General features: G+C 32.0%; 3 protein-coding genes across 8 annotated transcripts in view; 2 read left to right on the top strand and 1 right to left on the bottom strand.

The window, feature by feature from the left end:
- LOC126839578 (uncharacterized) overlaps window positions 1-12,473 on the bottom strand; it is a 189,813-nt gene that overhangs the window by 109,344 nt on the left and 67,996 nt on the right. The window lies entirely within an intron of this gene.
- LOC126839583 (uncharacterized) lies at window positions 501-6,249 on the top strand. 4 transcript variants are annotated; one of them, XM_050574965.1, is made up of 3 exons: window positions 501-706; window positions 1,633-2,010; window positions 5,862-6,195. In XM_050574965.1, the coding sequence occupies exons 1-3, from the start codon at window positions 677-679 to the stop codon at window positions 6,177-6,179; spliced, it is 726 nt and encodes a 241-aa protein (XP_050430922.1). In that variant the 5' UTR covers window positions 501-676; the 3' UTR covers window positions 6,180-6,195. The 4 variants fall into 4 exon arrangements, with proteins under 4 accessions (XP_050430922.1, XP_050430920.1, XP_050430924.1 ...); XM_050574963.1 differs by lacking the exon at window positions 5,862-6,195 and adding an exon at window positions 3,426-3,821 and having other exon boundaries at window positions 512-706; XM_050574967.1 differs by lacking the exons at window positions 501-706; window positions 5,862-6,195 and adding exons at window positions 1,309-1,511; window positions 3,426-3,821.
- On the top strand, window positions 7,181-11,514 carry LOC126839582 (uncharacterized). 2 transcript variants are annotated; one of them, XM_050574961.1, is made up of 3 exons: window positions 7,181-7,303; window positions 7,689-8,081; window positions 9,974-11,514. In XM_050574961.1, the coding sequence occupies exons 1-3, from the start codon at window positions 7,223-7,225 to the stop codon at window positions 10,304-10,306; spliced, it is 807 nt and encodes a 268-aa protein (XP_050430918.1). In that variant the 5' UTR covers window positions 7,181-7,222; the 3' UTR covers window positions 10,307-11,514. The 2 variants fall into 2 exon arrangements, with proteins under 2 accessions (XP_050430918.1, XP_050430919.1); XM_050574962.1 differs by lacking the exon at window positions 7,181-7,303 and adding an exon at window positions 7,375-7,465.

Below are 12,473 nucleotides of genomic sequence, written 5' to 3'. Positions count from 1 at the left end.
TTAAACCAAACCAAACTTATTTATTTACGATTACTGTATATGAGCCAGATATAAAACCTCGCGCTTTGATTACATTTGTATGTACGTGCAATTGCTTTTGTGTAATTGTAATTGTTGTTTTATGTTTTATTCATCTTAAACAAAGTTCGATGTCTAAGGCCACTACGTCTTACAATTTATTATTATCATACTTACGTGCTAATAAGTACATAAACTGTAAACTATAAATTGTATTGTATTTAGCTTACGCGTTGGATTAAAATCACCATGTTTGTGACTTTAGGCGCTTATTTTACTATGATATTATCTAGTTTCAAAAAAAAAAAAAAAAAAATATGTATTTGTTTTACCAAACAAATGTGTAAATCATGCGAGATCTGTATTGTTTTTTTTTTGTAATACATACATGTTTTTTGTCTAGTCTAGTTTATTTTATACACACATATTTTGTACATAACAATTAGGTAAAGCGTTTTAAATGTAGGTGTATAAGACATATCGATTTATTGATTGAAAACAAACAGACGAACAATAATTATTACCTACCTTAGTCAAGTGAACATAATAACAGTTGGATATTGTAATTGTAAGTCATAGGTACCTAAAGGCCAAGTCCAAAAACAAAATATCGCTTACCTATACGAACCGTTCGGCAAACATAACTCGGCGAGGCGAAATGAAGAACCGAATACTTGTGGCTTTGTTGGTAAGAAAAATACAGTTGCATTTTTGTTTGGCCAAAGCCGCGCGTACACACTAGGCCAGTAATTTAATCGAGAAATTCTCATAGAATTTTGGTAAATTCTGCGACATCATCGTTTTTAAGTTCATTTAAAAGTAAATTACCAACACCATTTGTAGCTGCCCAATAATTAATCTGTTCTCAGGGCTCATAATCGTTTTTTAATATTAAGTATGTCTTCTAAAATCTCTTCTACCTCTTCTAAAATAGCATTTGCAATAAGTTATTTTTTTTTATTGTATTTTGGTTTTTTCACAGCTACGTGGTCCGACGTGTCGCATTCTGATTAGCCGTTGAAATCACGGTATCATTATGTTACCATGACCTACCGGGATTTTGGTAGCCGAGCCGAGCTCAACATTTGTATCGTGTGGTATAGGTGGTTAACGTATGGTAACCGCGGTCAATTGATATTTATCAATTTATTATCTCAATTTAATCATACTTATTACTATCACTATCTGCATTAAATGTCGGTTTGACATAAATGGGCCATATACGGCCCATATTAATTATGAGTAATATTTTATCAAATTTAAATTTATTTCGTGTTTACTCTATGGCGTTCACTGATTAGGTAACTACGATCGATAATTACCAAATTGAAATTGAACAGTACCATTAGTAACCTTTAGTGGGCACGCCCACTTCTTAAATCGCACGACACGACAGACGACGTAGCTGTGAATAATTGTAATACCGCCTTTCAATACACGAATGCAGCATAGCACAACTACTACTAAAATCTGTCGGAACTCTTTTTAGCTAGGTATTAAAACGTTTAGTGGTAATTAGTTAATCACTTGCCACTCGCCAAAATTAGTGGCCTAGTGTGTGAAACTTACGATAATTAATTAAACTACAGTGATAATTCTTTGTTTTTTTTTCAGGCGTTCACGATCAACGTGGTCGTAGGTCCAGTACCTCATGATTTTTTAAAACCACTTCATCCGAAAGCAGTTATACAGTACATGGAGTTACACCGCGGACAAGAAGTTCAACTTAACGAAATGATCACACTACTCAACTTGTACTGGAAGTATATCAAAGGAGGAATCATTCAGGATCATCAGACGTCGTATATTAATTTATTAAGCGAAGCGTTTAACATTATATTTGACGAACACTACAAAGATCCAAGAAAGTTCGAAGCGGTCAAACCGTTTTTAATCCAATCTCAAAACAGGATGTACCCAACCGAACCGATCGGAAATCTGGACCCAGCCTCGGAGCCGATGTTCAAAGTCCACGTACAAAGCAATCCGGATGTAGGTGTTTTTCCATTATAATCCTGTATCGTGAAATACTTAGCATGACGATTTTATTTTATCCATAGACAATGGCGGTAAAACTTTTACTATACTTTTGTTTTGATTTTTAGAAAACTCGATTACTCTTTACGTAAAATAGTTCCGGAACAACGTTTTTAACAAAATTAAGATACTTAAACTATCTCCTTATAATTAGAAAAAAATTCAAAAATATTGAATTTTCATTCCCTCACCATGTCCCACACCCCGGTTTCGCATGTTTTAAACATGTCCTAGATGTTTGACTTCAATTCTCAAAAATCAAAACCTGACATTATTCATTTAAGCAAGCACTCTAGTTTTCAGAATCAACTATGATTTTTTGAATACTTCAATAATTTCCTCATTATACCCTATAAACTATGTATCCCTTACTTTTAAGTTCAGGACCACATATTTTTCTTAAAGTGGCACCAATTCAAAGCTTTTACTTAGAATTGCTTGTTTGAGAGATAGCCACATTGTTTTAATGACAACATAAAAGTAACATTGACCGCATTTGGCTTATCTCAGTTCTTGATGATTATTTAACAATGTGATAGTGAGAAAACGTAGTCCGGCAAATTCATCATTCAGACCTTCACAAAGCTGAGATTTTTAACTGGAAGTGTCTTTTCTTTTATTGATTTTTTCACAGTAAGTGAACTTTTATAGTCTGTAAGTGTTCCAAAAAATATGGCTTTTCTCCAACCTTATTTCAACCAGTAGTTAATGTTTTTGGGTGCGATTTTCAGTCCCTCATTTTTTCAAAAAAATATTATTATGAGAAACTGAAATTTTACATTTAGTTGTATAAAAGTTCAATGTGACAACCTACTATATTATATCAATAATAGTATTATACTGTTATGTATTATGTTGTTAATTAAAAAAAAATTTTTCTTCCATCTGAATATTTGTTTAGTTCTTCGCACTGTAGTTCAGTCTCTCACCACTGCCATTCAGTCCCTTATAATGGCAATTTCTTTAATTCAAACTTTCTACTAAACTAAGAATTTCTATTGAGGACACTTAATGGTCTTTAATGCAACCCTATGCTCAATCAGAAATTAAATTCGTAAAAAATTAGCTTTTTTTAAGTGAAAAAATGGTTGTAAAAATTCCTTAGTTTTAGAGAATCGCCCGTATCCATTTACATAGTTAAATATATGCCCTTTTTTATGCCATATTACACATCAAATTTAAGATTTTGCATAAAATTGCATGTACCCTAGTCCTTAGTATAAATACCGGGTATCGCGTTGCCCCTTAAGGGACATGAATTTAAAACACTTGCAACGTCCAATACCGTTTGACGAGCCAATTGACATTTTGTCTAACCGTCTGGTGGCTTAAATAACATTTGGCAATTGAAGATTATTAATGGTTTTCAGATTGTTTGCCCGGCCGCAGTCGAAGGAACTAAACCGCACACATATTTAAAGGAGATTGACACCGAGATATTGATTGAATACATGGAATCGCACGCAAACATGGAGGAAATGCTGGTGTTATACAATCTGTACTGGAAACGGGTAAAAACCAACGAATGTAAAGGCAACTTTAAAAAGTATTGTGATCTGTTGTCGGACGCCTTCAATATTGTATGCGATAAGCATTTTGGAAATGTGGAAAATTTCGCACGAGCAATACCATCGAATGGCACAACCCGAGCAGAGAGAATTAACAGTTTTTTACCTTATGCGTACTGATTTTTCACACTTCGACATTTGTTCGGTCTATATTGTATAATATTATTGTTTTTTTGTTTTCAATAAAATAATACGGGTTTGAATACAATTTTGTACGGTGTTTTGGATTTCCAACAATTTAGCTGCTCGCATACTTTAAAAAATATTCAAAACACATACCTCTAAAATATGTATTATTTATTGTATGTTAAATTTTTATCGAACATTTTAGTCATAGTACAAAAAAAAAGATAAATGATTGTTTTTATATTGGGCAAATTTTATGAAATCAAACAAATTGCGGTAACGTTTTTTAAATTTTAGTACATATTTTGTACATAACAGATAGGTAAACCGTTTAATATGTATATAGGACGTATCGATTTATCGACTGAAAACAAACAAATGAACAACAACAATTACCTACCTTAGACAAGTGAACATAATAACGGTTAGGTATTGTAGTTGTACGTCATAGGTACACATAAAGGCACAATAAGTTCCAAAACAAAAATAGTATTTACCTATACGAATCATTAGGCATACGCAACTTGGCAAGGCGAAATATTGATACTACTTTTGATTTTTTGAGTAGAAGATTCGAAATGAAGAACCGAATACTTGTGGTTTTGTTGGTAAGAAAAATACAATTGCCTTTTGTTTGACCAAAGTAGTGTCAAACACACTAGGTCAGTAATTTAGTCGAGACAATTTAATACAATTGGCAAATTCTGCGACATCATCGTTTATAAGTTTATCTAGTTGATCATCTAGTTCATCTAGCACCACTAGTGTACTTCTCTTTTCTGGCCGTTTTCTCATCCAAATCGGTTTTATCCTTCCTAGTTGCTCTTTTTTTTCAAATTCAATAATTCTTCACTAATGATTGATATTAACTGTTTTTGCTTTATCCATAATTTGTAAGTGTATTATGTTTTAATTCTGTTAGGTGTTATATTATTAGATATTAACTGTGAACACTAATTATAACCTATAGAATACATTTTTAAAATTAAAATAACTTTCGGTCATTCTCAGCGTTGCGAATTAATATTATTTGTGGTCTTAGCAAGTTCCAGTTCTCTAAACTAAGCCGATTTGTAGGTCCCAATAAATCCGTTCCCAGGATCCATTTCCAGATCAATATCCGCTTTGCCTTTCATCAAGTATGTCTTCTACCTCTTCTGAAATAGCATTTGCCATAAGTTGTATTTCTTTATTGTGTTTGTTTTTTCGTTGGACACTTTTTTTATTACAATACATGAATCCAGCACAGCACAACTACTACTGATGTACTACTTTGTTTTTCAGGCGTTAACGATCAATGTGGTCGTAGGTCAAGAACCTCATGTTTTTTTAAAACCACTACATCCCAATGTATATATAAAGTATATGGAGTTACACCGCGGAGAAGTAGTTGAATTTGTTGAAATGCTCACACTGTTCAACTTGTACTGGAAGTATGTGAAAGGAGGAATCATTCTGGATCATCAAATGTTGTATTGTGGTTTATTGAACGAAGCGTTTGACGTTTTATTTGACGAATACTACAAAGATCCAGAAATGTTTGATGCGGTCAAACTGATTTTAATCGAATCTCAAAACCGGATGTACCCAGACGAACCAATCAAAGATCTGGACCCAGCCTCGGAGCCGATGTTCAAAGTCAGCATACAAACCAATCCGGATGTATGTGTTTTTCCGTTATAATCCTGTATCGTAAAATCCTTAGCATACCGATTTTATTTTATTCATACACAATGACGGTAATTTATAAATTAAATTGTCCAAGTTTATATAAATTGACACGGCCGAAACTTACTAAAACAATTTGTTTTTTTTATAAATATTGCCTATACAGGATGATTTATTTAGGTTAAGATACTCATAACAATAGCATTTTTGTAGTTTTTCTTTTTCGATAAATTCAAGTTTATGTCATTTTACAATTTTAGACTATTTTCAAATCCTAGTTCAATACCCGAGTCCTTAATAAATGCCGGGTATCGCGTCCCCTTAAGGTGTATGAATTAAAACGTATACATAAGTTCTGTTTCCTGTTGAACAAATTGCCATTTTGTCTAACCGTCCGACTGCTTAGATAACAATGAGTAATTGATGATTATTAATGAGTTTCAGATTGTTTGCCCGGCCGCAGTCGAAGGAACTAAACCGCACACATATTTAAAGGAGATTGACACCGAGAAGTTGATTGAATACATGAAATCGCATGCGGGTACGGAGGACATGCTGGTGTTATACAATCTGTACTGGAAACGGGAAAAATCCAACGACTGTAACGGTAACTTCAAAAAGTACTGTGATCTGTTGTTGGACGCCTTTGATATTGTATGCGATAGGCATTTTGGAAATGTGGAAAACTTCGCAAAAGCCATACCACCGAATGGCATAACCCAAGTAGAAAAAATCAACAGTTTTTTACCTTATGCGTACTGATTTTTCACACTTCGACATTTGTTCGGTCATATTGTATAATATTATTGTTTTTTTGTTTTCAATAAAATAATACGGGTTTGAATACAATTTTGTACGGCGTTTTGGATTTACAACAACTTACCCGCTCGCATACTTAAAAAATATTCAAAACACATACCTCTAAAAATAATGTGCGATTTGTTGCGCTGTACTTGTTTAGCGACGATATAGGAATGTCTATTATATTATAACTATGTTTTGCAGTAGAGATAATTTTATTGTGTCCGTTTACTGGCCGTGAGTAGGTAATTGTACACCGAAAGATTATTGATTTTTTTCTTTTATGGACGCATTTATATTATTATTTTTGAATGACCACAGCCGTCTACAGTCCATAGCATAGATTTGCTATTTTTTTAAATTAAATTACCCTCTTATATATCCATACCTATTGTACCCTCCCTAAGGTCCTAGCTCGAAAAATAAACTGTTTTTTTCCTAAAACGTAAGTATGATTCAACTTATAGATTTAGTATTGTTTAGCTACTGTTAAACGTTAAGTATGGTTGCCGCAAACGGTCATTGAACCGAGACTAACTTATTTATTTATGCTTACTACGTATCTGGGCGAGTCATTAAACTTTGCGCTTTGGTTTGTTTTAAATATTCTCTGAATGTTGTACATACATACATTCGCATGTACTATGTAATTATTGTTGTTGTCTTTTTTTATTGAACAAACTTCGACGTCTATGGCCACTACGTCTTACAGTTATTATATTACTTACACGCTAATGATGAGTAACACTTAGAACAGCTAAATTGTATTGCATATTTAGTTAACGCGTTGGATTAAAATTACCATGTTTGTGGCTTTAGGTGCTTATTTATCTATGGTATTATTTAAAGTTTCAAAAAATAAAAAACAAGCAGGGTTATACCGTTATAGTTTTCGAAGCAATGAAAAGTATGTATTTGTTTTACCCAAACAAACACAGCTCGTGCGTATTCGATAAGCTTAGATTGATTTGCACAAGGTGGGTTTTTTGTGTTAACCAGTCTCAATGTTGGAACGACTTCAGAAGACGTGTCACAGTGCAAATATTACAATGAAGAACACATGTGTGACTTTGCTTGTTTTGTCGGTAATAATTATAATTTTGTTTCGTATATATTATTGTAATGTAAACGCACGCGTTTAAGTAGAACTCAAATAATCTGTTACGGTCCCCAGTCGTTTTCAATAAACTCCGTCCAAAAAAGAGCCATGACGTTTAGCGCAAAGAAAACAAATAATGAAATTCAAGGTCTCGTTTAGCTGAACAAAATGTTTAAGTATATATACTTTAACATTGTAACTTGAGATTATAAAAAATATACTCAACAGACAATATTTGACCGTCCACACACTATATGCGCGGCTTAAGTTTATTTAGATTTTTAAATCAAACATGCGCTGTTGAAAAGTCTCGCTTTTGTGTGCGTTGATTTTTAATGTAATATTTATTGATTATCGTTGACTTTTTCCAGGCGCTCTTTGTGAACACTACTACGGCCGACGACGACGACGACTATAAGCCCCATGAAATTTTCAACAACGTCCATCCGGTTGTATTCAAAATGTACATGGAATCGCTGGCCGACAGTGTGCCCGAGATGGAAGACATGCTCGAGCTGTTCAACATGTATTGGGATCATGTCAAAGCAGGAATATGCGAATACAACCGCGTGATGTACTGCTATTGTTTGAACGAGGCGCACAATGTGTTGATGGACTTGTACTTTGGCGATCAGCAAAAAATCAAAATGGCCGAACCGTTCCTTATCGAGAAACAAAACGAAATGTTCCCCTTGGAAACGATCGACGAACTACGATGGGCCGAAGAAACGATTTTCCAGGTCCATTGGAAAGTACCGCCCGAGGTAGGTTTCAACATAAGTCCTCCTCAACTATATATGTATGTATTACTTGGCTGCAATATGCTTTGTAAAGAAATTACAAAAAAAAAAAAAAACAAGATGGTAGTGTTATGGAAATAACTGTAGCGAATATATACGTTTCAATTATGTGCGATAGCGTGGCAAAAGTTAAAAATACACTGAAATGTTTTTTAAATAGGTACTACACGAATTGGCAAAATATATCAGATAGTTTGGACGCTTTCTCATTAACGAGCTATAGCTGAGAATATAGAAGCTATAATGAAAAACATAATTCCAGTTTGATGATATGTCAAAATAAAAAGTTTGTCTAAAATGTCTAAAATTACAACAGGTATAGGTATGTTCTTCTAGTCCTCCTCTCCACACAAACATTGAGTTCTTACACACGGACAGAAGAGATATATCTATAAAGATATATAATATTTCTAGAAATAACAAAACGATTTTAGAATTTTTGGTATCGATTAAAAGCTCCAACTGTATTTTTCTGGAAATTTGAAAAAATTACATACCTATTTACAAGTGCCGTTCCACCATAGTGGTTATTATAGACATTTAGCTGACATTTTTCAAGTCTTAAGAAAATTTGAAAGCTTTTCTGTTAGAAACCACCTCGAGCTAGTTATAAAAGTTATATAATTTACAAGATCCAACCAGGCTAAAAGCTTTGGACGTGTTAGCTTTGTTTTATTCCTATATGTATAACAGGAGGCTTCTTAAAAGCTTGAATTAAATTATTTAAGTATGGAAAAAGATTAAATTAACTGATTAGTAAATTCGACAAAATTATGTCGAAAAATGTTTTTCAACCCGTTGGAAGTTTATATTAATACAATGTATAGGAAAAATGTTATTTTGTTTGTTAGCAAAAATTAAGGGCTGATGTGAAAAACATGAGCTATAAAAAGGAACATAAAGCATATGACGCAGAAAATCAACTTTTGAGATAAACCACTCGGTGAAATTTTTTATAGATTATCTAGGTGCCAAGCATTCCAGCTCTACGCCTATTACTATTTAAAAAAATGTTACTCCCCAACACTGGCAATCTCGAAATGAATTCCCAAAAACAATCGGTTGTGTACTGGTTGTTTAAGTCATTGGATTGATACAGTAAATTTGATTAAAACTCATACAGATATAACAGCGCTGTCTCATCGACTAACCATTTTATGTAGTATTTTATGATTTAAGTAGAGTAGGCATTATTCTTCCAACTATGCATAATAGTATCTATGTTTATTTGTATTAATTAAGTAAATAAGTTAAAAATGCACCTGCATTTAAAAAATATGTATATTATTTACCGTAATGAAATAATAAATACCTATTAGAATAAAAAAAATTAAAATACAATATCTAGTTATTAATTATTTTTATACGATTTTAAGTAGGTATTTTACTATTAGGGCATTGTATCTTTTTGTATACAATCAATAATTTTGGTGGTATACGAAGTATAGTATCTTTTACATGAGATTTTACACTTAAAAAACTAAAATAACTAAACAAGTGATTGGCTTTATACTTACACGATCTAAATTCAAACAGTTGAATTAAATATATTTATTTAGATTTTAAACGGTAAATGTGTTGAAAACAAGTGCAAAAAAATGATATGATAGCTGATAACACGGTTTTTGAAACGATATAACATGGCGCGAATTGATAACATTATCAATAACCTTAAGGTTATTTAAAGTTGTTTGATTAATCAAACCTGTTAAAAGAACATAAAAACAGTCCATATTATATATCTTTTATATTTTCGATTTTGTATATCAATTAAGATTCATCGTCGAGTTCGGGGATATCATGTTATTTTGATTTTCGACTAATTGATTATATTGTGGCGTTTTTTTTTTTTGAAGGATTTCACAGAAAATTGGACGGAGCCTTATGACATGGTAAAAGATAATATCGTTCCCGTTGCACTACTGGAGTACATGGAATCGCGACCGGACATGGAAGAGCTGCTGACTTTGTACAAATTTTATTGGAAATACCGAAGAAGCGGTCGGTGTGTCGACGAACTTGCGAGATTTTGCGGTTTTCTACTGGAAGCCTTTACCATTGTGTTCAACTTGTATTTCACTGGTCCCGGCATTAACATAGAAGCCGTCATGCCGTCGCTGTTGGAAATACAAGACCGACTAAATTCTGACTTAAGTTGGCCCGACAACGATGTGTTCTCGACTATGTAGTATTTACAGTTTTTAAATTTTCAACTACAAGACATTTTAAAACACACTTCCGTGTACGACGATTTCAAGCACTCGTCACTAATACTCGTGAGATTTTCAATGTTATGAAAAAATTACCCGCCGCTTTCCACCTAACCTGTTTGTTGCAACCTTTTTCATAACCACTAATCTTCGTTTGCCTATTTTAATTTGATTTTCATAGAATATAGGTACCGGTTTTTGTAAAAAATATATTATATTAAGTTCTTAAGTTACTCGTCGTACGTCTTCAAAACTGTCTAGGAATGTATTCAATAAGCATGTTGTCATATTTAAAAAAAAAAAAATTGTCAATAAACTATCTTTGGACTGGTACAATTATGAAGCCAGATTATACAGGGTGATTTATGAAGAATAGACACTCAATATGTCTTAAAATAATTGCAATTGTGTAGTGTCACTTCTTGAAAACTTTTTTTGTTCACGTTTTTCTACACTGTTTTATGAAATTACTAAAATTTTCATTTTTTTAAAAATATTTTCCAGAGCTTTATCCACTTTTGAAACTTAAGCAGTAACGTATACCATATATTTGATAAACTTTCTAATTTAAGAATAATTTGCTGACAATTTTGACTGGTCCATGACCAGTTTTGGATAATTACTTTTCAAGTTATTAAAGTTTAAAATTATGACTTTAGTCAAGCCATGTAATGTTTTTTTTAATTATAAATAACCCGTTTTCTCATAATACTAAATATATTGTACATACTATACTCCACCCTTTTTCCCGTCATAAATTTTAAACTTTAGTAGTAACTATCCTAAATTGGTTATCGACCAGTCACAGTACTTGTCAGCAAATTAGTCTTAATTTACAAAGTTAATTAAATATATACAATATCATAAAAATTTTGAAAATTGATCGAGCTTTGGGGAAAAAATTTAAAAAAAAGTTACAAACTTGAATATTGTCTAATATCAAAAACAACTTGAACTAAATGGTCTCCAAAAAGAAAAACTACAAAATTGCAATTGTTTTAAAATAAAACGAGTGTCTTATCCTTATTGAATCATTACTCTGTACTTGTTCTATTGTGTTTTATTAAAATTGCAACGAACATATTTTTCTAAAATAAAAAATACATCATAACGGTAACTATAACTGTTATGTTATTTACCTTGTGCGATTGTGAGTAGAAAATAAAACTGCAGTGACATGATAAAAATACGGATCAATCGGTTCTGTAATAATTAGAATTTTATCAGTCTGTTATATTTTATAATTTATGAGTGATTTTAATTATCTCTACAAAGCTCTTCGGTGAATGCAATTGATGAAGAGCAACACTTAGATAGTTGTTTGGAAATGTTGTGTAATATTCACAAGTATATTATGTTACATCAAACAGAACTAGACTTTCTTGTCACTACCAAACATATTTTCCCGTATTTGTATTTGCCCAAATGGCATTACCGTAATACGTTTTATTTTTTATATTATTTTTTAAAGTGGAGTTGCTAGTTTTTCTAAGGCAAATATTATTGCGAAATAATCCAGGCCAAAATGGTTTAGTCCTAGTAATTTTTTGTAGGTAACCTATTCATTCTTCTGTCGGCACTTGGGTTATAAAATAGTTAAGTGTGAAAAAAACCTATTATTACAATAAAGTGTAAATTTATCTGTATTGTTTTTTAGCAACGCTGGAATAATACTATATAAATCAACGTTTTTTTTTTTAAATTTATTATAATATTTAAATCGAGTGTGGTCGGATAGCTCACAAGTGTTTATCAAGTATGTTAAAATTATATTATTTCATCAGCAAAATTTATTTTCAAATGGCATACCGTAATATTTTTACTTTGATCTAAACTTAACCGACGCATTAGATGCGTTTTTTTAACATTTGTAAGTGTACTATTTTTTACTTAGGTTTTGGAAATAATTTGCCTAGAAATATAACCATTACATATTTTATAATATCGTGGAAATTTTTATTGAAACATTATTTGCGTTGTTCTTATTTGATTTTTATCATCAGATAATGGTGTGACAATATTAAAAAAACTATAAGACAGCGTTTATAATATATCACTTTTTTCGACGGAATATTACCAAAAGTATACATTATTATTAATTTGTGGACATTTTAATGAATATAACGGTGCTAAAACTATGCCCTAG

This window comes from Adelges cooleyi, unplaced genomic scaffold, assembly GCF_023614345.1.
Source record: "Adelges cooleyi isolate 19-005CV unplaced genomic scaffold, UGA_ACOO_1.1 ACOO_flye_CR_arks_rails_tigmint_CR_PRNA_306, whole genome shotgun sequence".
Classification (NCBI taxonomy): Eukaryota; Metazoa; Arthropoda; class Insecta; order Hemiptera; family Adelgidae; genus Adelges; species Adelges cooleyi.
The sequence above is the reverse complement of the archived record's forward strand: the minus strand, read 5'-3'. Positions and strand labels throughout refer to the sequence as shown.